The following is a 25,066-nucleotide window of genomic DNA, read 5'->3' as shown; positions in this document are numbered from 1 at the left end:
CCATCCTCATCATCAAGGACATATTCAGAAGATAGTACCTCAAGAAAGTAGCATTCATCATTTAGCACACTCACCACCCCTTACCACCAGGGAGGAGATACAGGAACAGCTTCTTCCCGCCGCCATCAGATATCTGAACGGTGCACGAACCCAGGAACAGTACCACACTCTTCTGCTTTTGGTCTATTAATTTTTGTAACTTCTCTTAATTTTATGTCTTGCACTGTACTGCCATCACAAAACAACAGATCTCATGACAGATCAGTGATAATAAACCTGATTCTAATTTTGAGTGTTTCCTGATTATTTCTTATTTCTGTTCTCTCCATCAGTTTGCTGTTATGATCAACTGTACACCATGTGAAGGTTTAGTAACACGTGTACAAACAGAGTGTTTCCCTGCTTGGTGATAATTTAAAGATAAAGCGAGCAGCACTGCGCTCCTAATATATCCTCTTCCAATAGATGCTGCCTGGCCTGCTGCGTTCCAACAGCATTTTTTGTGTGTTGCTTGAATTTCCAGCATCTGCAGATTTCCTCATGCATACATCCTTATCATGTTTTCTTCTTCCTTCGTGGGATTAGGCTAGAGGAGGTTGAGCTTGCCAAATACACTGTCCTGAGCAAAGCAACAGATAACTGAGAAATGAAAATTTAATGAACTGATGATTATTTTGTTGAAGAACATTGATTATATGCTACACTATGACAGTAAAGATACAGCCCAAGGAGATATCGGCTTATACGCTATTGTTGCACCATAAATTGAATTCTGCAATACCAACTAAAGATTAACTATCTGCATTTATATAGTGGTTTTAATGTGGTAAAATGTGCCAAGGTGTTTCACCAAGCCATGTATTAGGGCAGCTGAACAATATGTTTTCAAGAAGGAGAAGTGCGAGGGAGACCAAGCGAGAAAATTGGTTTGGCAGTCAAAAGCAAGATGGTTGAAACAGGAGAAAGCTCAACTCTTGTCCTTGCTATTAGCAGTCCTATTCAACACTTTATAAAACAAATTACATCAATTTAGAAAAAGACAGGGTTAATAAAATCAAAGGGTTAAATATGTGGCTCAGAGATTAAATTCATGGGACATTGGCACAGTACTGGTAAAATGCAAACAGACTGTGACCTGTTCTGACACGCTCTGCCTCAACCATGCTGGGACGAGGGTTACATAATCACATAACTAAGGCTGTGGTACGGATTTAAACTAAATAATAGGGGATGGGCCCAGCAACTGCAAGGGCAAAAAGACCCTGATTTGAGATATGTGTAGGTCTGCAAGTAACAGCCCACATATGGGGTTCAAATTACAATGAATGATAGAAAAGGCATTAAAAATGTAATGTTAAGATAGTCATGGGGGATTTCAATATGTAGGTAGATTGGGAAAATTGGTTTGGTACTGGATCCCAAGAGAAGGGATTTGTAGAATGCCTATGTGATGGCTTTTTAGAATAGGCTGCGTTTGAGCTCACTAGAGAAAAGGCAATTCTAGATTTGATGTTGTGCAATGAACTAAATTGGATTAGGGACCATAAGGTAAAGGAACCCCCAGAAGACGGCCATCATAATATGATGGAATTCACCCTGCAGTTTGAGAGAGAGAAGCTAAAATCGGATGTATTGGTATCACAGTTGAGTGAAGGTATCTGCAGAGGTATGAGAGAGGAGCTGGGCAAAATTGTTTAGAAAGGGATACAGCAGCAGTGGCTGGAGTTTCTGGGAGTAATTCAGATGACACAGGATCAGTTCATCCCAAAAAAGAAGCAGCATTCCAAAAGGATGATGGGGGAAGTCAAAGACAGCATAAAAGCAAAAGAAGGGACATACAATAACGAAAAAATTAACAGTAAGCTTGAAGATTGGGAAGCTTTAAAAATCAACAGAAGGCAACTAAAATAGTAATAAGGAAATGATAAAATGTGAAGGTAAGCGAGCCAATAATGTAAAAGGGGATGCTGAAAGAAATAGTAAAAGAGAGGCAAGAGTGGACATCAGACTGCTGGCAAGTGATGTTAGAGAGGTAGTAATGGCAAAGAAATGGCAGATGAACTGAATAAATATTTTGTCAGTCACCGTGGAAGACACCAGCAACATGCCAGAAATCGAGAGTCAGGGGTAGAAATGACTGTAGTCACTATTACAGAGGAGAATGTGTGTGGGAAGCTGAAAGGTCTGAAGGAAGTTAAACCACCTAGACCAGATGGACTACACCCCAGGGTTCTGAAAGAGATAGCTAAAGAGATTGTGAAGGTATTAGTAATGATCTTTCAAGGATCTCTAGATTTTGGATTGGTTCTGGACAACTGAAAACTCACAAATGTCACTCTGCTGTTTTAAGAAGAGAGGGAGGCAAAAGAAAGGAAATTGTAGACCAATTAGCATGATTTCAATGATTGATAGAATGTTATAGTACATTATTAAAGATGACGTTTCAGGGTATTGAGAGGAACATGATAAAATAAATCACAGTCAGCACAGTCCTTAGAGGGAAATCTTGCCCAACAAATCTGTTTGCATTTGTTAAGAACTAACAGGCAGGATAGACAAAGGAGAGTCAGTGGATGTTGGGTTTCAGAAGGCCTTTGACAAGATGATGCACACGAGGCTGCGAAACAAAATGGGACCCTATAGTATTATATGAAAGATACTGGCATGGTCAATAGATTTGATGACTTGCAAAAGACTAAGAATGGGAATAAAAGGGTCCCTTTTTGGAGCCAATGATTAGTGATGTTCTGCAGGGGTTTGTGTTGAGTCCATTACCTTTCACCTTATATGTTAATAATCTGGATGACAGAACAGGTGGCTCTGTGGCCAATTTTGTGGGTGATACAAAGATAGCTGGAGGGACAGGTAGTGATGAGGAAGCAGGGATCTTGCAGAAGGACTTGAACAGATGTGGAGAATGGGCAAAGAAGTAGCAGATAGAATACAGCAGAGGGAGGTGTATGGTCATGCACTTTGGTAGAATGAATAAAGGCATAGATATTTTCTAAATGGGGAGTAAATTCATAAATTCAAAGTTCAAAGTAAATTTATTATCAAAAAATGTACCAAATACTACCTTGAGATTCATGTTCTTGCAGGATTTCAGAGTAGAACAAAGAGATACAATAGAATCAATGAAAAACAAAGACTGAAAAACAACCAATGTGCAAAAGAAGACAATCTTGGCAAATTAAATAAATAAATAAATAATACTGATATTATGAGCTGTAGAGTCCTTGAAACTGAGTCCATAGGTTGTGGGGTCACTTCAGAGTTGAGGTGGATGAAGTTATCCATGCTGGTTCACCAGCCTGACGGTTCAATGTTCAAAGTAAATTTATTATCAAAGTAGATATATGTCACCGTATACAACCCTGCGATTCATTTTCTTGTGGGCATACTCAATAAATCTATAGAATATTAATCAATGAAAGACTGCCCCACTTGAGTGTTCAACCAGAGTGCAGAAGACAACAAACTATGCAAATACAAAAAGAAACAAATAATAACAAATAAATAAATAATACATATTGAGAACATGAGATGAAAGTGTCCTTGAAAGTAAATCCATTGGTTGTGGGAACATTTCAATGATGGTGCAAGTGAAATTGAGTGAAGTTATCTCCTTTGGTTCATTAGCCTGATGGATAAGGGGTAATAACTGTTACTGAACCTGGTCTTCCACGACCTGGATCAACACGTTGATGTTGTCTGGAGGCTTGTGTGCTTCAAGAACTCCATCAGGCGATGCCAACTCAGGGCCACCCATATTGGAACGGCTATGGACGAGATACCAGTTGAAGATGGATCCAACTCCAACTCTTGAATGGACAGACTCACATCTGCCCCTCCCGGGCCACACTTCAATGAGAAGTGCGAATGCCATACGAAACGACAATAACTGAATCTGGTACTGTGAGTCCTAAGGCTCCTGTACTTTCGTCTTGATGGCAGCAGGAGATCCTTGATGATGGATACTGTTTTCCTGTGATAGCGTTTCAGGTAGATGTGCTCACTGGTGGGGAGAGCTTTACCTGTGTCGAACTGGGCTATATCCACTACATTTTGTATGAATTTCCATTCAAGGGCATTTGTGTTTCCACACCAGGCTGTGATGCAGCCAGTCAATATACCCTCCACTGCACATCTATAGAAGTTTGCACCTCTGATGTTTGAACTTTCTCCCTATTTAGATAATAGTCTGCACTATTGTTCCTTTTATCAAAATGCATTATTATGCATTTCCCAACACCAAATCCCATCTGCCATTTTTGCCCATTCTTTCAATTTGTCTAAGTCCTGCTGCAATCACATTGCTTCCTCAACACTACCTACCCCTCCACCTATCTTCATATCATCCACAAACTTTGGCACAAAGCCATCAATTCCAATATCCAAACCAGTGACAAACAATGTGAAAAGTAATGGTACCAATACTGACCCCTGAGGAACACCACTAGTCACTGGTAGCCAACCAGAAAAGGTTTTATTCCCACTCACTTCCTGTTGCCTGTCAGCCATTCCTCTTTCCATGCCAGTATCTTTCCTGTAATTCCACAGGATTTTATCTTGTTAAGCAGCCTCATATGCGGCACCTTATCAAATGCCTTCTGAAAATCCAAGTACTGTAACTGACATCCACTATCTCTCCTTTGTCCACCCTAATAGTTACTTCCTCAAGAAACTCCAACAGATTTGTCAAACAAGATTTCCCTTTACAGAAACCATGCTGGCTTTGACTTACTTTATCATTAGTTTTCAAGTACCCCGAAACCTCCTCCTTAATAAAAGACTCCAATATGTTCTCAACCACTGAGGTTAAGCTAACTGGCCCATAATTTCCTTTCTTTTGGCTTCCTCCCTTCTTAAAGAGTGGATTGACACTCGTAATCTCCCAGTCCTCTGGGACCACAACAAAATTGGGTGATTCTTGAAACACCATGACCAATGCATCTGTTATCTCTTCAGCAACCTCTCTCAGGACTCTGGGATGTAGTCCATCTGGTCCAGGTGACTTATCCACCTTAAGACCTATCAGTTTGCCTAGAACTTTTTCCTTTGTAATAGCAATGGCACTCACTTCTGCTCCCTGACACTCACAGAATCTGGCACATTGCTAGAGTCTTCCACTGTGAAGACTGATGCAAATTACCCATTTAGTTCATCTGCCATTTCTTTGTCCCCCATTTCTAACTCACGAGCATCATTTTCCAGTGGTCCAATATCTACTTTCATCTCCCTTTTACTCTTTATATAACTGAAACAACTTTTCGTCTCCTGCTTTATATTACTGGCTAGTTGGCCCTCATGTTTCATCTCTTTTCTTCTCGTAGGCATTCAACAAACTCCCTCTCTTGCAATCCGACACCAACCTGATTTTCCCAATCCCCTTGCATATTGAAGTACCCCGTTACAATTGTGTTATTACCCTTATTATATGAACCCCACATCTTGGCTACTATTTGGAGGCCTATATATGGTTCCCATAATGGTTTTTTTTAACCCTTGCAGTTTCTTAACTCCAACTACAAGCATTCAAGATTCTCTGAACCTTTGCACCTCTTTCTAAAGATGTAATTCCATCTCTTAACAACAGAGCCACACCACCGCCTATGCCTTCCTGCCTGTCCTTTTGATACAAAGTACATCCTTTGATGTTAAGCGCTCGACTACGGCCTTCGTTCAGCCAGGATTCAATGATTCCCACAACGTCATACCAATCTCTTTTTGTGCCACACGTTCACTTACCTTATTTCAAATGCCATGTGCACTTAAATACAGCACCTTCAGTCCTGCATTCTGCACCCTTTTGAATTTTGCCTCTGTGGTGCAATTTAACTTTTTGCTCTGTCTGCATTTGTACCTATTATTATTGGCTTGCCCTTCCTTGCATTCATGTTACACCCATCATCTGCTTGTAGACCTACTGGCTCATACCCAGCTCTATCATACTGGTTCCCATCCACCCTGCCACATTAGTTTAAACCACTCCCAACAGCTTTAGCAAACTTGCCCACAAGCATATTGATCCCCCTCACATTCAACTTCAAGCCATCCCGTTTGTACAGGTCCCATCTGCCCCAGTAGAGGTCCCAATTATCCGGAAATATGAATCCCTGCCCCCTGCTCCAATTGTTCAGCCACACATTTATCTGCCACCTGATTCTATTCCGATCCTCACTGTCATGTGGCACAGGCAGCAATCCCAAGATTACCACTTTGAGGTCCTGCTTCTCAGCTTCCTTCCCAACTCCCTGTTTCTGTTTTCAGGACCTCCTCCATTTTTCTACCTATGTCGTTGGTACCAATATGTACCACAACTCCTGGATGCTCACCCTCCTCTTTTCAGGATGTTGTGGATGCGTCCAGAAACATCACAGACCCTGGCACCTGGGAGGCACGGCCACTGTTGCTTACCCCAGGTAGGTCCCCCCCTACCACAACTGTACTCAAAATGGAGTACTTATTGTTGAGGGGGATGGCCACAGGGGTGCTCTCCACTATCTGACGTTCTCCCTTCCCTCTCCTGACTGTCACCCATTTACCTTTCTCCTGTAGCCTTGGGGTGACTACCTCCCTGTAACTCCTGTCTATCTCCTCCCCACTTTCCCTAACAAGCCGAAGGTCGTCAAGCTGCAGCTACAGTTCCCTAACACGGTCTCTAAGGAGCTGCATCTCAATGGATGTGGTGCAGATGTGGCCATCGGGGAGGCTGGGAGTCTCCTGGAAATCCTAATCTGACACCCAGAGCAGAACACTGGCTCTGTAGACATACTCCCTGTTCTTGCAATAGGTACATTTAATGTCAGAGGAATGTATACAATATACATCCTGAAATTCTTTTTAACTCTCAAGGTTTAAATAAGAAATAAGGAATGAACTTACCTACTTACCTTGCCTTCGTCTGTTCTCACTGAAGCCTTACTACTCTGCCTCAGACAACTCCAACAGTGACTGCTCCCACGATGACCGTGCGGCAAGGTGGTACCTCACCTTTATAGAGGCCGGGTTTTTAGAGCTCTTCGCTGGACCTGCGCAGGAAAGCTTCTGTTGCATCTCGCAGTACAGCGATCAACTCCAGCCATAAGTGCACTTGTGCCGAAGGAGACTGTGGAGATATTGTTGCCAATCCAATCTGACTGGAGGTGAGGACATTGAGCACCCTATTGCTTAAGGGAGTATTTAGGTCAAGGTCTTGGAGCTTATTGATTAGTTTTGAGGGAATGATGATATTTAATGCTGAACTGTAATCAATAAAGAGCATCCTGTTGTATCTTTGCTGTCCAAATGTACCAGGATTGAGTGAAGAACCAATGAAATTGCATCTACTATGGACCATTTGCTTCTGTCGGTAAATTGGAGTGGATCTAAGTTGCTTCTCAGGCAGGAGTTGATTTGTTTCATCACCAACCTATCAAAACACTTCATCACTGTGGGTGCAAGTGCTACTGGATTATAATCATTGAGGCAGACTACCACACTCTTCTTGGGCACTGGTATCATTGAAGCCTGCTTGCAGCAGGGGGTACCTTAATCTGCCAAAGCAAGAGGTTAAAGATATCAGTGAACACTCCAGCCAGTTGTTCAGCACAGGTCTTTAGTACATGACTGAAGAGTAGTAACTGTTCCTGAACATGGTGGTGTGGGACCTCCTGCCCAATGGCAGCAAGGAGAAGAGAGCTTGGCCCGGGTAGTGGGGGCCCTTAAAGATGAATGCTGCTTCCTTGTCGCAGCACTCCTTGTAAATGTGCTCAATGGTGGGGAGGGCTTTGCCAATGATGGACTACCCCATATCCCCCACTTTTTGTCGGCTTTTCCGTTCTTAGTCACAGGTGTTTCCGTACCAGGACATGATGCGACCAGTCAGGATACTCTCCACTGTGTGTCAAAGTTTTAGATAACATGTCGAATCTTCAAAGGAAGCAGAGTGCTGTCACCATGTAGGGGTGCCAAGGGAGTTGGGAACCCTAGTGCAGGGTTTCCTAAAAATCAACTTGCAGGTTGAGTCAGTAGGAAGGGAAGCAAATGCAATGTTAACATTTACTTCAAGAGGGCTAGAATATAAAAGCAAGGATGTAATGCTGAGGCTTCTTAACGCATTTGTCAGACCACATCGGGAGTATTGTGAGCAGTTTTGGGCCCGATATCTAAGGAAGTATGTACTAGCGTTGGAGAGGGTTTTGAGGGATTTATACGAATGATGCTGGGAATGAAAGGGTTAATGTATGAGGAGTATTTGATGTCTTTGAGCCTGTAGTTGCTGGACTTTAGAAAAATGAATGGGAACCATATTGAAACCTATTTAATGTTAAAAGGACTGGATAGAGTTGACATGGAGAGGTTGTTTTCGACGGTGGGAGAGTCTAGGACCAGAGGCACAGCCTCAGAATAGAAAGGCATCCTTTTGAATGGAGTTGAGTTGGAATTTCTTTAGCCAGATTGTGGTGAATCTATGAAAGTCATTGCCTCAGATGTAGAGGCCAAGTCACTGGGTGTATTTAAGGTGGAGATCGATAGGTTCTTGATGAGTAGGGGCGTCAAAGGTTACAGGGAAAAGACAGGAGAGTGGGACAAGAAGGGAATTAAGTCAGTTATGATCAAATGGCAGAGCAGACTTGATGTGCCGAAAGGCCCAATTTTGCTCTCATGTCTTATGGACTTAATTTAAAAAGAACACTAATATTACACTGGAGTATAATTTTATTTATGTGGCCTGATGCCAACTAGATGCCAGAGAATCAGCTGCCTGTTGTACTCTCTCCTGCAATTTAGTTCCACTAAGATGAAGGAAAAGAGAATAGCAGTCGACAATATACTAGCAGCAGCTGAGTGCCAGTCTTCAAAATGGTCCACTGATATTCTTGAAGCTGACAAGTGGATATAAGCATTGAACACATTCCACCTAGGACTTAGATATTCAGCATAATCTTGAGATTTCTTCTATCACCTCTGACCCCTTATCACCACCATTGTCTTAGTGCCTTGAGGTTTCCATCGACTTTTTGTAACTCCCTGTTATCAGTCTCATTGGGATTTGTTTTTATTCTTTACTCTCCAGTAAAAATATGAATAGGAACAGAACTTCTTAAATTATACTTTTCCCTGCTCTTTCTGGAGTAATATTCTGATTTAAATCAAAAATTCACTTTGGAGAATCTTAGGTTCAAACTAATAACCCCTAACTCTGTGAGATATTATGTAGATTATTTCAGAAAATAACCTTAAAGTAACAAAAATTATGATCACGGGCAATTTGATTAAACACCAAACCATGTATTAGGACAGCTGAAAGATATGTTTTAAGAAAGAGAGGGATGTGTGAAGGCAGACCACCTAAGAATCAGATAATCTTATGATTCTCTGATATTGATTCGGATGTAAGTTTTGTCCAGAGACATCAGGGAAAACATTCCCTGTTCTTCTACGAAGTGGTCATGGGATCCTTTACAATGAGTCCAGTGGTGCTACAGACTCTCAGGAGCATCAACCCTAAATGGTATGTGCAGACTGGTCTCAAAAGCATAGTTTGGTTTCACCTTGACACTGACCAAAGCTAATAACGTGAAGTCATCCCTACCATTGATGAAAGATTAGTGATAACATTGCCCTCAGCTGTATTTTCCATTTCCAATAAAACCATTTGAAGGCAAGTTATTTATTGAAACAATCAACCTGAGTTTGCAGACATTTTGTCATGAGTAGCAAACAATGCCATCATTTTCCCAAGCCCACTTTCACCATTACATTGAAAAAGGGAAAGAAAACGAAGATGAAGGATAGGGAGGGGGAGGAATGAAAAAGGAAGTATGGGGAAATTACAAATATTTATTTGTAAATGTGCTATCAGTTGATCTTAACAAAATTAAATGCACAACATTCATGACAACGTTACATTTTGAAAGGCATCTTTGAATAACTATGGTGAGTTATCTTTTCATAAAGACCCAGCAATACACTGCAGAGTTAGAGAAGCAGAAATAAAGGAGGGGCATTGAATTATGCCACTATTCAGTTATACAGCTCTTTTTAAATATGGAAAAATAATCAGGATGAGATCTTAAGACAGAGTTTCCATAATATTGATATTTCTGATAAAGTTTCATTAATGACTTCCTGAATTTAACATGCTTTTAAATAAAGCCAGATATACAGTCAATTATACAGCAGGGGAAATGTACTTCAACAAATACAGGAAAACATTAAAAATGAGTGAATAATGCCAAAGTATCTATTCTAAACACAAAACATACAGATAACATGATATTAATTGGCCTTCTTCTGACACAGTTTCTATAATAATTACTCTGTTCCAAAATATGTGATCACAAAACACTCTCCAATTAGACCTCCCAATTCTCCAGATCTGTATTGGTAAATAATAGAGCTGATAATAAACACAGCTTACCCAAAGCAATCAGTTTACATACAAATGAAAACACATAAAATATCAGATATTCTAGACTTGCGTTCAATTTAGTGTTCTTTTACAGTTAGAATATTTTTAGTGAAATATTATTTTCATTACAATACAACTCACTGCAGTAATAGTGTTAACTTCCATCCCCATTACAGTTTAACTTAGCATCATTAACCCAAAAGCATAATGAAGCATAAATTAAATTATATTTCTAGAAAATTAATTCTATGAATAGCATCATGTTTTGTATTTTTATGTGATTTTTTAAAACTCCATTATAGAGATATCAACATTTATTGCTTGTAATCTATAAAACTATTAATAACCTAGGAATTTCTAGAAATATACTTCTCATTTACAGAAACATAATAAACATCTGGTACATTCATTTGTTAACATACCCTACAGTTGATGGTTAATAATTCATTAAGACTAAAAGGCAAGATAGTTATAAATACATGGTATTACATAGCACAAAATACACCATCCATGTTACAGTACACAAAGCATGTCATTTACAATCTAAACAATACCCTGTTCATTCTTTCTTTAAAATATATATTTGTTAATTATTTGTGCTGTCATTTCAGTGCGGAAACACGTGAATGAAGTGCAAGGTTTAAACAACACAAAAATACCGTGTTCATTGCCCTGCTACCTTCTCCCTCCCCCTCCCAAATTAATGTTCTGTACATATGAAGCCACGACTAGAATGTATCCTCCTTGCAGGCCAGAACCATTATTAACCGTATTTTAATCAACTGCCACAAGCATTTCCCCAAATTGCTCCCTAAATTCCCTGCATTAATTGCCAATGGCAAACAACAATTTGATTCTCCTTTTCACACAACAGACAATGGAGACCAACACCGAGATAGCTTAGACCCAGCTAGTACCGCCTCACATGCATGATGACAAGTCTTTGACCTAACAGCAGAAAGTTCATCTTTTTTCCAGCAGTCCTTAAGCAAGTTTGGTCAGCTGCAAGTCACCAATAATCTTTATTTCAGTAATTGCTGAAAAGTTTTCAACACGATGATGAAAATCAAAAAGCTGATGTCCATCGACAAATATGCGGAACCTTTGGTATTCGCAGTGTATCTCAAGCTGCAGATTGTGAAAATAAATCATAGTCTTTAATACAAAACAACAATAATGATACATTAAGTACAAAAAATATTTAATCCTACTCCTTGGAAAACAGGAATAAAAGACTACTTTGAAAAATATTTTTGATGTTTTTTTAAGTGGGGAGCTTCCTTTCTGAATGACTTTAGTCCATCAAAAGAACGTAACTCCAACTCTTGGAGTTCAGCCACCTGAGGTTGAAATGAGATCAAGATTGATCTAAGGCCCAACACAAATATAATTTGCAATAATTATAATTTAGAAACAGCATGGTAGCATAGTAGTTAGCATAATGCAATTACAGTGCCATTGACCCGGATTCAATTCCCACCACAGTCTGTATGGAGTTTGTATGTTCTCCCCGTGAGTTTCCTCCCACAGTCCAAAGATGTACTGGGGGGAGAGGTGGTGAGGGGCATGGTTTATTCTGATTGTTCAGAGTTGCCTCCATCACCATTGATTAGTTTAGGAACTGCAGCTGCTTTTCCCACTGGATAGCTGCCTGTTGTCCAGTTTCAAATACCCCGGTATATAGAGAGCACAGGGGATGTCCCCTCTCCCCCTTTGTTTCTGGCAAGTGAAGCACATGACTATTGGGAAGGCATGCTCTATGCCTGCTTTTAACTAAGTATGTTTGTTGAATATTCAGCTTTGTAGTTTGGGGAACATGAATGTTTGAATTTTTACTGTTTGTAAAAAAAATGATTAATGTACCTATTCATTATCAGCAATTCCTGTCTCAGTTACTTCAGGACAGCATCAGTGGGGCTGGGGGGGGAAGGCGGGAGCGAGGGGCAAAGGTGGGAGTGAGGAGGGGGAGGCGGGAACAAAGGGGGGAGGCGGGAGCGATGAGGGGCAGGAAGGTGGGAGCGAGGAGGGGGAGGCGGGAGCGAGGAGGGGCGGGGAGGCGGGAGCGAGGGGGGGGCGGGGAGGCAGGAGCGAAGGGGGAGGCGGGTGCGAGGAGGGGGAGGCGGGTGTGAAGGGGGAGGGAGGGAGCGAGGAGGGGAGGCGGGAGCGAGGAGGGGCGGGAAGGCGGGTGAGAAGGGGGAAGGCGGGTGCGAAGGGGGAAGGCGGGAGCGAAGGGGGGAGGCGGGAGCGAAGGGGGGAGGCGGGAGCGAAGGGGGGAGGCGGGAGCGAAGGGGGGAGGCGGGAGCGAGGAGGGGAGGCGGGAGCGAGGAGGGGAGGCGGGTGCGAAGGGGGGAGGCGGGAGCGAGGAGGGGGAGGCAGGTGCGAAGGGGGGGAGGCGGGAAGGCGGGTGCAAAGGGGGGAGGCGGGTGCGAGGAGGGGGAGGCGGGTGCAAGGAGGGGGAGGCAGGTGTGAGGAGGGGGAGGGGCGGGAAGGTGGAAGTGAAGTGAGGGAGATCTCAGCAGATGTACATTTATCAGCACAGAGGATGACCGTAATGCTGAGCGTGCTGCCATTCCTTTCTAAATATACAACATATTCTTATTGTTAGCTCACGTCTCATACTGATAAATGTAGGTTAGTTGATAAAGAATGACATTAGAAACAGAAATGAAAAATGGCTTAAATTTGCACAATAAACTAGAATACTCCTGAAAGTCAAGGTGCCCCTTGCTTTTAGTATGGATGTATGAAAGTTGCATAAAAGTCCAAGTTTTATCACTGTCATGAATTCTATATTTTTAACTCTTTGCCTTCTATGAATACAATGGTACACTGTATTGTGAACCAAAGGACAATCTGCAAAATTGCAATCTATGAGCGTAACTTTTGGTTCATCCTGGTTTTATGGTAAAACCATAATCATGATCTTTGGTAGCTTGACGTAGAGCATAATCTAGGACGATTATAAAGATGTAGGGTGCCAGAGTGTCTCCTTGCAGCACACCAGCTAGGAGCTCAAACACTGCTGTTTCTCTGTCTGGTGATACAACTTTCGCCATGGTTTTGGTATAACTGGACTCTATTGCTCTCAGTAGACAGTCTGGCACTCCGTAAGCTTTCAGGATCTTCAGCATTTTACCTCGGTGAATGGAGTCAAAAGCTTTGTGAAAATCGATGGAAGTAAGCACGGCTGGTAGGTTATTCTTCTTGACTTCCTCGATGATTCTACGGAGAGCAAGTATTTGCATTACTATTGTGTGCTTCTTCCGAAAACCATTCTGATTGAATCTTAGCTTAGGGTCAATGGCGGTGCGAATCCTGTTCAAGATCATCTGATTGTATAGCTTTGCTAAGACGCAGGTCAAACTGATACTGTGGTAGTTATCTGTCTTTGTGAGGGATCCAGACTTGGGGACTGGGATAATGTTTGAGAGTGACCACTGTTCTGGTTTGTCACCTTTCATCAGTGCCGTATTACATACGTCCAGCAAGATGAAGTCCAGCTCACAGTTCTTCAGGACATCTGGTGGTATCCCATCTGGTCCAGCACTCCTGCCCTGTTTGAGTGCATTTTTGACCTTCTTCAGTTCCTCAATGGTGAATGAGACGTCATCGATGTCGACTTGCGTTAGTATCGTGGGTATGTCCTCTTCTTCTTCCGTGATTGTTGGAGGGCTTCCCAGCAGGTTCTTAAAGTGGGTAAACCATGTCTGGGCACAGTCTTCTGCTGTTTTACCACTTATTTGACCTGATGGGGACTTCTTCCGTCTACTGATCTCGTTCACTAGGCGCCATGCTTCTCCATGCTGCATGTCTTCATTAGCAGCTTCTATCTCTCTAATCCTCTCAGCTAGTTCCCCTTCCTTCAGTCGGTCGTAGGTGGCAAAGAGATTCTTCTTTGCTGTCTTGAACTTGTCTCTTAGCTCTTCTGTTTCGTTCCTCCTAAGTTCGGGATGACAAGCATTGACCACACTTCTTGCTGCAACGACCTCAGGATGTTTCGAGATCCGGCTCTTCCTGATTTGCTTCACAGCAGGCAAACACTTTGTTGCATCTGTGTGTGCGTCTATGAGCCGTTGATAGCGGTCGGTGGCAGTCTCTTCCTCCTCTCTTTGTCCTGCTCTCTGACCAGTTGGAGGAAGCACAGCAGCTACTGACAAAAGTGGAAATTGAATGCAATAAAGTTGGACTTCACCTAAACGCTAAAAAGACAGAGTATATGGCGTTTAATTGTGACACAGGTACCTTTAAGACCATAAAGAATGATACAAGTAAGAAAGTCTTTGACTTCAAGTACCTCAGATCAAGAAAGACGAATTCAGAGAAGGACATAAAGATACGGAAGGCGCTGGCATGGAGGGCTATGAATGACATGAAGGAAATCTGGAAGTCGAACCTGACCAGAGGGCTTAAAAAGAGGATCTTCATAGGAGTCAGAGAGTCCATTCTCACGTACGGATGCGAGACGTGGACACTCACCAAGACGATGCGAAAGCCTCTGGATGGTTGCTATACATGAATGCTCCAGATGACTCTTGACGTGAGATGGCAACAGCAGATGACGAACGTCGAGCTCTATAACGACCTACCGATGCTCACCACTAAAATCGAGCCGAGAAGACTGCAACTAGCGGGGCACTGTCTACGCCACCCCGAGCTACCCGCCAGCCTAGTCATCATATGGGAGCCCAAGCACAGGAGGATGAACCCTGGGCGCCCTCCCAAGACTATGGTCAACACGCTCCTAGAAGATAGCAGTGCAGCTAATGTAGTGAACTGAACACACTGATGAGGGAGAGGGAGAAGTGGAGAGTCCGTCATCGTGTCCGATGCCGGCCCCCGAGGCCTGAGTCGTCATAGTAGTAGTAGTTCCAAAGGACATAACACACGTTTTCCATCCACATCTGCCATTCTGCAACCACCTCCCATAAATTGTTGTAGAAAAAATACCTGATCAGATCAACAATTTTTAGTCTAAAGTACTTTTAATTCTCAGATCTGTAAACAGCCACATTTTTATTTCACCTTTTCAAATCTGCATATTCAATTAAATTGGGAATTTACAGCATGCAATGTTACTCAATCCTCCGGTACTAGCTGACAAAGTTTATCCCTCTATGGATTCTGCCTGACCTGCTGAGTTTCTCCAGCATTTTGTGTATTGCTCAAGATCTCCAACATTTCATATCTTTGTTAACTCTACAGTGCCATGTTTGGGGCCATTGTCCTGCTGCAGAATGAAGTGGGGACTGTCCAGACATCTCCCAGAAGGTATTGTGTGAACAATGAGAATTTGCTTGTACTTGAGAATTCCATTAATTCTGACTTGATCACCGACTCCATTTGCAGAAACGCAGCCTCAAACCTGCAGAGAACGTCCACCGTGTTTCTCCACTGGCTGCAGACACTCATCCACGTGGCGCTCTCCAGCTCTTCTATGGACAAACTGCCTCCTGTTTGAGCCAAAATTTCAAATATTGATTCATCAGTCCAGAGCACTTGCCACCATCGTTCAGCAACCCAGTCCTTGTGTTTTTGTGCCTAGGGGAGTCTCTTGGCTTTGTTTCCACTTTGGAAGAATGGCTTTTTGGCAGCAACTCTTCCACAAAGACCACTTTTGACAAGACTTTTGGGACTGTGGAGGGATGTACTTGGGATCCAGTAATTTCTGAGAGTTCAGAGCTGATTGGAGTGCTGGATGACTTCCGATTTAGAGTGGACGTCGGTTTGATACATCTCTCCTTAGATGCACTCAGTCTCCTTGGCCAACCACTGCATTTCTGGTCCTCAACCTTGCTCGTTTCTTTGTGTTTTGACAGCTTGAAACTCCTGCCTGCTGCAAAATTTCTGCTTGGGAGAGACTTTGCTGATGCAGGATATTGTGTTGCTATGGCCACTCTTACCATTGTGTAAGAATTGATGATAGGAAGGTTAACTGTCACATCTGCCATGCCCTCACCTTTAATTTGGTTGTCCTTCACCCAGTTTGATTCCTTCTACACCTGTTTTGTTTCAGATATTCAGTTTAGTTCATTCAACACATTATGTCATTGATCATTAGCACCTGTCTGCTATCTTTGTTTAATTATGCTTTGGGCTGTATACCTACAAAGTAATCAAGCTTTTAGTTGAAAAGTGGCTATTACAAAATCTTTAACAAAATACAGAAATTCACCATGACATTTAACTTCTTGGAAAATGAATGTTTGGAAATTAAAAATTTGCTCTTTTCTACTGACACAAATGCAGAAGACAAAAAAACCCATCTAAAACAAAACTTACATTAAAAAAATTAAGGATGCAAAAAAAATATTTTGCACAGTACTGTAGGTGGGTAGGTTAGTAAGTTTGTAGATGACAGAGCTTGGTGGTGTTGTGGTAGTGTAGAAGACTGGCAAAGAATACAATGGGATATAGGTCAGTTGCAGATACAGTATGGGCAGAGAAATGGCAGAGGGAGTTTAACCCAGCCAAATGTGAAGTGTTGCACCTTGGTAGGTCAAATGCAAAGAGACAGTACACTGTTAAGGGCAAGATCCTCAACAGAGTTGATGAACCAAGGGATCTTGGGGTCCAAGTTCACAGCTCCGTGGAAGTGGCTATGCAGGTTGTTCAGGTGGTTAAGAAAGTAAGTGGCCTGCTTGTTACTCAATGCCTTTACTAGTCAAGGCATTGACTTCAAAAGTCACCAAGTTTGCTTGAAACTTTATAAAATTCCAGTTAAGCCACATCTGGAGTTTTGCACACGGGTCTGGTCAACTCGTCATTGGAAGGATGTCGAGGCTTCGAAAAGGGTGCAGATGTTTAATGGGATGTTGCCTGCATTAGAGAGCATATATTATAAACAGAGGTTGGCAGAGTTGGGTTGTTTTCTCTGGAGCAGTAGACGCTGAGGGAGATCTGATAGAGGTTTATAAGATTATGAAAGGCACAGATAGAGCCGACAGACAGTATTTTTTCCAGGGTTGAAATGTCTGTTACCAGAGGTGAGAGGGGTAGTTTCAAAGGGGACATGAGGGGCAAGTTCCTTGCACAGAAAGTGATGGGTGCCTGGGAACTGCTGTCTGGGGAGTGGGGTAGAAACGTTCAGGACTGTTTTTTGTTTACTTAGAGATCCAGCCCTTCAAACCACATGACCCAGCAACCCCTGACAAACCTGATTCTCCCTAACTTAATCACGGACAATTAACCTAATCAACCCAGGATGGCGGAAGAAAACCGGAGGACCTGGAGAAAACTCACGAATTTCACGAGAAAGACACCTCACAGAACTGCGCTGGATTTGAACTCCAAACTCCGGAATGCCCCGAGCTATAATAACATCACACAAACTGCTACGCTACCGCGAGATGTTTAGACAGACACATGAACGTGAGGAAAAAGGAAGGGTATGGATATTGTGTTGGCAGAAGAGATTAGTAAAGAAAAACAAAGTTTATCTTTCAGGTTGAAAGCTATTCCACTAGAACTGGGAAAATAAGAAAACAAGTTAATTTTAAGTTGCCAACAGTATGTGAGATAGCGAGGATAAGAGAGTATCTTTGGTGGGGGAAAGCCAAGGGTGCCCAGGCAATTTTGATATTCAGAGGTCTCTGGTTAAAAGTCAGTTAGAAAAAGAAAACTGTGAGTTGCAAGTCAGAGTGGTTGCTGGAATCTGACATCAAAAGGCAAATTCTGGAAATGCCCAGGAGGTTAGGAGGTTAGGAGGTTGTGGAGGGGGAAACTGAATTAATATTTACAGATGGATAGTTCCACAGCAGAACTGGCTAGTTCTGCTGCAAATAATATGCAACTTAACTGAAACTGTTGAATTCTGAAGTCCCAAAAACTACAATGTGTAAAAAGAAAATGAGGTGAAACTTCTCAAGCTTCCCCCTCCGCCAACTAAAATTTCACACAAGTGTCACACACGTCTCACAGCACTAGCAGTTTATCAAGCAACTCTCGTAAATGACATTCCAATGTCCCACCACACCTTTGTACACTTAACACTACTCCTATGTTAATATAGCAACGGTTTCTCAGTCTGTGTACTACCAGCTATTCAGCTGAGGCAAGAACATGCCAGAAAATTTGAGACACTGTTGTAATAAATAACAGCAGATGAGTGGAGACGTGTGCATGCACTGATTCAGAAACCTGCTGGAGAGACTCCTTGCAACCATTGGAGTTGAAGAGGTAGAAGCCATAATCAAGGGGATCGAATATTGAAAGGCTTAGATAGAGTGGATGTTTCCCATTGTGGGTGAACCAGAGGACATGGCCCTAAAGCAGAGGAACGTCCATTTAGAATAGAGATGAAAAGGAACTTCTTTAACCAGAGGGTGTCAAATCTGTAGAATTCATTACCACAGGTGGCTGTGGAGGCCAAATCATTGAGAATATTTAAAACAAAGGTCGTTAAGTTCTTGATCAGTCAGGGCGTCAAAGGTTACAGGGAGAAGGCAGGAGAATGGGATTGAGAGGGATAATAATCGGCCGTGATGGAATGGTGGAGCAGACTCGATGGGCCAAATGGCCTAATTCTGCTCCTGTATCTCATGATCCAGAGACAATACAATATGCCTATGATTAATAATAACCACATTCCACATTTTCATCTGATAGATTAGATATGTGAGCAGTGCCCTCTTCATTTTACACATTCCTCCACTCGTGCTTTTCATATGGGAAATCTGGACCAAGCTATTAAGCAGCAAGGACTCTCTCACCACATTAGATGTTTGCAATCATCAGGGTGGCAGCAATACACAGTGTAAGAAACAAGCTGGCCTTGTCTTCCTGCTCTGCAATGTGCAACTCCTGTGTCCCTTCCTCTATATTCTCAGTCTCTAACTGCTTCCATTCATTTATTGACTCGATAAACTTTCTACTTTACAGCTTACACTTTGGTAACCCTGGTTTTACCCTAACTGAGATATTCTCCTCCTCCACTTGACAACTTTATTCTGTCTCCCTTCCAGATCTGATGAAGGGTCCTTGACCTGAAACGCTAAATGATTCTCTCCCAGATACGTATTCGTAACTTTTTTTTGATTTTAATGAAGGGAAATGGTAGCTGTTTTTCCATGAAACTTCACACAAGTTTCACCTCAAGATACTTAGGTGAGGATTACATGGGGTACAGAGGAAGGGTGATATGCATACACAGGGAGATGCTTGGAGTGAATTCTAGCCCAAACTTAATGTTAAGGTGCATGTGGGGAGCCTAACTTTAAATGTACATGGAGCTCATTTTTTTTAGCATGGTGGTGGTGGGCAACTCCAGTTCGTTTGATGGTAGCTATCTCTACTTTTTCAGCAGCACGGAGACTACTCGAGCTCTGCACGCTCCTGTGAAAGCTCAGATTACTGCTGCCATCTTCATGGTTATGGCCACCCAGGCTGAGCACGTCACAACAGTCCAGCAATCTGAAGGTAATGCTGGCATACTTTTGCTACGACTGGCATTATTTTCAAGCACCATCCTCCTTCAGGTAATACCGTTCAGCCGCTCAATGGTATGAGTTCCTTGCCAACAGCACTTTAGTCAAGAAATTTCTTTTCAAAACTTTAATGAAATTATTGCTCATTCATATACTTATCTTCACTGCATCTGCACTATCCATCCTTTCACTGTCATTTATCAAATCACTCATCTTTTCTACGAAAAAAACGCCTTAACCTATTCAATACTTCATGCAAAGTACAATCTCTCAGTTCTGACATTATCCTTGAATGTTGTTTTCACTTCTTCTCCCCACTAACGGTGCCTCAATATCAGCCATATAATAGAGAACAAAATCGTGTACAGTATTCCTGAGATGGGTAACATTGCTACTCACCCTAAATGGCTGGTCTGGAATGAAGGGAAAGTAGGGGATGGGCATTTCTTCTTCTCCCCATTCTCCAGAAACGAAAGCATTTCTGACAAACTGCTGATCAGCAAATCTTGCCTGAAGTTCAATGGCAACATCGGCTGGTGACGCATCTGAGTCTCCGCAGCACAAACTGATTTCAAAGCTTCATTTGGAACAAAAAAACAAACCAAATCAGAAAACAGAAACTGCTCAACCTTTCAAAGCCTCTAAGTGAAGTGTTCAGTTAAGTCACACTCTAAGATCTGTGATGAATTTTGTAGCTGCCTGTAAGGAGGTCAATCTCAAGGTTGTACATGTATACACACTTTGATAATAAATGTACTTTGAATGTTGAATTTGCCAGCTGAAATGCCTACGCCATTCTGGAGTGAAACCAGTGGTGTAGTTTTCCACTCCCAGGACTTCTGTGCTACTTTCCCAGCTCTCAGGTTGGGAAATTCACCTGCTGAACTCACACCAAGTTAATTGGGCACTTTGAAACCAACAGGAGAAGTTGGCAGACAAGAGAAATTATAGCCTATAAGTTTACTACAAGTGAGGTATACATTATTTACAAGTGAGGTGAGTTTTTCCTCATACTTTTGTATTAGTTTAAATAATGTGAATAGATTTTAAATAGTATTTTAATGTTGAACAAAGTTCTGAGTAATTTAACTGAAGGTAGATGGCAATCTTGACAGCCAGTGAGTGAGAGACAAGATGTGACAGAGGGATGTCCTGAACTGTGCCACTCTTCTCTCCTCAGCTGACCACTAGTGTTGGTAGACTGTGTCTTGCTGATGCGCTGAGAAGTTGTGCCCCAGCTGAATACTGTGTCTGGAACTAAACTGAAAATAGTTTGGTCTCAGGCACAGATAATCAGCAATCTTCTGGCCAGAAGCGTTCAGTGTCAATTCTAATAATTTGTCTTTCACATGCCTACAGAGGTGGAAAAGCTCGAGGCCCGGTGCCAGGCAAATAACCCCTACCTCAACATTAACACCACAAAGGAGATGGTTATCGACTTCAGGAGAATCCGCATCACTCACACGCCTCTTTAAACCAGTGGCACAGCAACGGAAACTGCGGGCAGTTTCAAACTCTGGGAGTGTACATCTTGCACAACCTCGCATGGTCACAGAACACATCCTACACAATCAGGAAAGCTCACCAACACCTCTGCTTTCTGAGGAGGCTGAAGAGAGATGGACCGTGCATTTCAATATTCACGATCTTCTAGAGAGCATCCGAGCAAGCTGCATCATTGCATGGTACAGAAACTGCACCGCGGCAGACAGGAAGGCTCCACAACAGGTAGTCAAACCCCAACACATCGCCAGCACCAGTCTACCCACCATCATGGACACATACGGAAATGTGCTGTAAAAAAGCCAGCAAATCATGAAGGGTCCCACCCACCCCGCTCCTGGACTGTCTGTCCCACTCCCATCAGGGAAGAGGCTAAAAACATGGGAAAATCTGCAGATACCGGAAATCCAAAGCAACACACAAAAAACGTTGGAGGAACTCAGCAGGCCAGGCAGATCTATGGAGAAGAGTAAACAGTCGATGTTTCAGGACTGGAAAGGAAGGGGGAAGAGTCAGACCAAGAAGGTGGGGGGAGGAGAGGAAGTAGTATAAGGTGGCAGGTGATAGGTGAACCTGGGAGAGGGGGAGGGGTGAAGTGAAGAGCTGAGAAGTCGATTGGTTGAAGAGGTAAAGAGCTGGAGAAGGGGGAGTCTGATAGGAGAGGACAGAAGAAGAGGAGGAGCGCCAGAGGGAGGTGATGGGCAGGTAGAAAGGTAAGGTGGAGAGGGAAATGGGATGGGGTATGGTGAAGGGGGAGGGGCAATTACTGGCAGTTTGAGAAATCGATGTTCATGACATCAGGTTGGAGGGAGCCTACCCAGACGGAATTCAAAGTTTTGCTCCTCCAACCTGAGTGTGGTCTCATTGTGGAAATAGAGCAGGTCATGGTCTGACATGTCGGAATGGGAATGGGAAGTAGAATTAAAATGGGTGGCCACTGGGAAATTCCGCTTTTTGTGGTGGATGGAATGAAGCAGCTCAGTGAAGCGGTCTCCCAATCTGCATTGGGTCTCACTAATATAAAGCAGGCTACACTGGGTGCACCAGATACAGCAGATAAAAATCAAGGCTGTGCAAGACAGGGTTGTGCCAAAATTGAAAGATGGAAACGTCAGAAGCTGGTGATGTTGATGTGGCAGCAAAGGTAATTGAGAGACTTAAGAACAATGAATAGAATCATGAAATTTAGATAGTGCTTTCCTGTATGAAAATCAAAGCAAGTAATCATGTTTCACTGTGTCTGAATAAACAAACAAAATGTTAAAGTGAACCATAACATAACCACAACATCTTAGTTATCGCTCAGTGCTGGGACTTAGTTTTAATAATACTTTCCAGGACTGTTAAAGGTCAAATGGCTGAACTTGAACATTTCCCACCTACAATACCATTCTGCATTTTTGCTTAGTTACATAACTCTGCATGAATAGAATAATTTCCAAAGATATTTCACTTTCTAAATGGTTATATATATATATTAGATCAATGCCAAATCATTTCAACTTCAGAAGATTAATCCAAACCATTGGAAATAGTTCCCTTCAGATAAACAAGAGACCTAAACAAAATTGAACTTATTCAATAGAAAGTGGAAACAGTACAAATTTGTGTTTGTGTTTGAGTGCTGTACTGAAATCTGTTCTGTCATTTATCACGTAACAGCCTGTGTTAGACACGAAGAGTTTTTTCACATCAGAATGATGCACATTCTTATATTATTTCTCCAATATTAAAGCTCAAAATTGCCTCTTTTTGAGAGCTATTTTCACAATTTTCTTCTCAAAAGAAACATAATATTAATTAAGGAATATACTATCTTTGCCTTAAGTTTGTTAAAACCTTTCTAAACTTAACCCTAGTGAATACTGAAGGAATTATTGATCTGTACCTTGCTGGGCTGGGATCCACGATACCCATCACAATGATCTTCTTTCCTGGTCTCATCCCTCCTTTTATAGTACCACAAAAAGGAACAGTCTTAAAAGAAAGTAAGGGATTGGTCCTTGTAAGTTTCACAGCCCAGCAGAATTGTACATTATCAAGCAACAATGACAAATAAGATAATCTTGCATACAATATTTATAAAGTTTTTTTTTTAAATATCAAAGAATAGTATTTTGTTTTTACCAAGCGTGGTACATCTTCAAAGTCTGGGGAAGTTAATGAGTTGTTCAAGTGATGTCCGTCCACTACCTAAGAGTGAAATGGAAGATTATCATACATTATAGCATTCCTATCAGTTTCTCTAAATACAAGGCACGGTTCAATATTACACTGCATCAATACTTGTGATTCATGAACAGTTCCAGCAGAAAATGTAGGACAGAATGGATGATGGAAACGAACGTAAATCTTCCACAATCTGCGGGATTTTATCAGTGACAAATGATTTGCCTTTGATCGATAATACAGCGCTGGAATCGAGGATGAGTACGTTAAATTGAGATTTCTCGTAAATTGGGGGCAGTGAAGTGCGAAATCTGAAATCTGAACTCCGGGAACGGCAGGGATACCGGTGCGAAACCGCAGTCAATCGCACACTAATCGGTAGTAGGAGTCTGTTATCAATCCCGGCCTCCGACGGTGGAAGCCGCAGTCAACTGCAGACCGGCCTAAAAGGCAGAATATCCTGGAGCCGATTCCAAGGAATCCCGGAATCAATTCGGCTCGCAAACCGGGCACCGGGAACAAATTCAAGGTGATGCTGAGCGAGTCGGGGTCAGTTTGAACAAGAAGTCGTGGGTCTCCCCTACCCCCGGCGGAGCGGATCCCGGATCCCAGGTTCCCCGCCTCGGCTCCGCTCAGCAAACGTGGCCCCGAACGATGCCATGCATCGCCCCCTCATGCCCGTGCACTCACCACTCTGTCGCTTTTCGCTGCTGATCCCGCCATCTTCACACAGAAACTGGGCCGAGTTTGCAGGAGGAAGGCGGGTCTGAGCTGAGCCGAGCCGCGCCGCGCCGAGCCACCGTGCAACAGGCTCCGAGCCCCGCCTGCCCACCGCCGTCTGCACCGCCCAGACCAACCTGTGCAGCCCCCCCACCGACGGGACAAGGCAAACAGCGACGGCAGGCTTCTGCACCGGCCCAGACCGCAGGTCGCAATGGGCAATGGCGTCGCGGGATCCCAGTAATCCGCTCAGATGTGTTAAACTGCACCACAAATCAGGAATTACAGGAGAAATCAAACTGGAACGAGGGGAAGGCTTCGGTTTACCAACAAACCAGTACTTGAGGTGTTCAAAACTCATGAAAGGATTTGTGTCGAGTTTCAGTGGCAGAAGGCTCGTAACCAGCCAAACTCTCAGATTTAATGTGTAGGACAAAGAACCAGAGGGGAATGAAATTAGGCATTTTTGTCTCAAGTATAACCGGGAATTTGCCAGCTGAAAAGGAGGTGGAAACGGATTCAATAACAACTTCCAAGTTGGATTTGCGGATCGAAAGGAAATACTGTTTCAAAGCTATGGGGGAAAGAGCAGCGAAGTAAGATTAATTTCGAAAGGACTGGCATTAGGACGACGGACCGTGGGCTTCAGGGCTGTTTGTTTCTTTGTGGCGAAACAGGAGTGTTTCAGATGGGAATAGTAATGGCATTGCGCCCTTGCAGTTGGCTTGGACCCAGTGGGCAGAATACTCTGCTGTGTTGTCAAATAAAAAAAGATAAGATAGGCTATCATAGCCCCCTGCTCTCTTAATGGGAGTAATAAATTATAAGGAGGACACGAGAGTCTGAAAGGGGTATT

The 25,066-nt window shown here is 42.8% G+C and overlaps 1 protein-coding gene across 1 annotated transcript; it reads right to left on the bottom strand.

The window, feature by feature from the left end:
• Positions 1–9,677: 9,677 nt before the first annotated feature.
• Positions 9,678–24,335, bottom strand: LOC140201384 (galectin-related protein-like). Its single transcript, XM_072265418.1, has 5 exons — positions 24,181–24,335; positions 23,449–23,514; positions 23,210–23,298; positions 20,218–20,395; positions 9,678–11,524 (listed from the first exon to the last, which is right to left on the bottom strand). The coding sequence occupies exons 1-5, from the start codon at positions 24,211–24,213 to the stop codon at positions 11,381–11,383; spliced, it is 510 nt and encodes a 169-aa protein (XP_072121519.1). The 5' UTR covers positions 24,214–24,335; the 3' UTR covers positions 9,678–11,380.
• Between the last annotated feature and the right edge of the window lie 731 nt (positions 24,336–25,066).

This window comes from Mobula birostris, chromosome 8, assembly GCF_030028105.1.
Source record: "Mobula birostris isolate sMobBir1 chromosome 8, sMobBir1.hap1, whole genome shotgun sequence".
NCBI lineage: Eukaryota > Metazoa > Chordata > Chondrichthyes > Myliobatiformes > Myliobatidae > Mobula > Mobula birostris.
This window is presented reverse-complemented; position numbering and strand designations above follow the sequence as displayed.

What these genes read in the sequence shown, in the direction of transcription:
- LOC140201384 (XM_072265418.1), bottom strand. Translation starts at nt 24,213, where the DNA reads ATGGCGGGATCAGCAGCGAAAAGCGACAGAGTG. An exon ending in TTGAAGATGTACCACGCTTG is followed by an intron (nt 23,299 to 23,448) that starts GTAAAAACAAAA and finishes CTTTCTTTTAAG; the next exon opens with ACTGTTCCTTTTTGTGGTAC. An exon ending in GTGGATCCCAGCCCAGCAAG is followed by an intron (nt 20,396 to 23,209) that starts GTACAGATCAAT and finishes TTCCAAATGAAG; the next exon opens with CTTTGAAATCAGTTTGTGCT.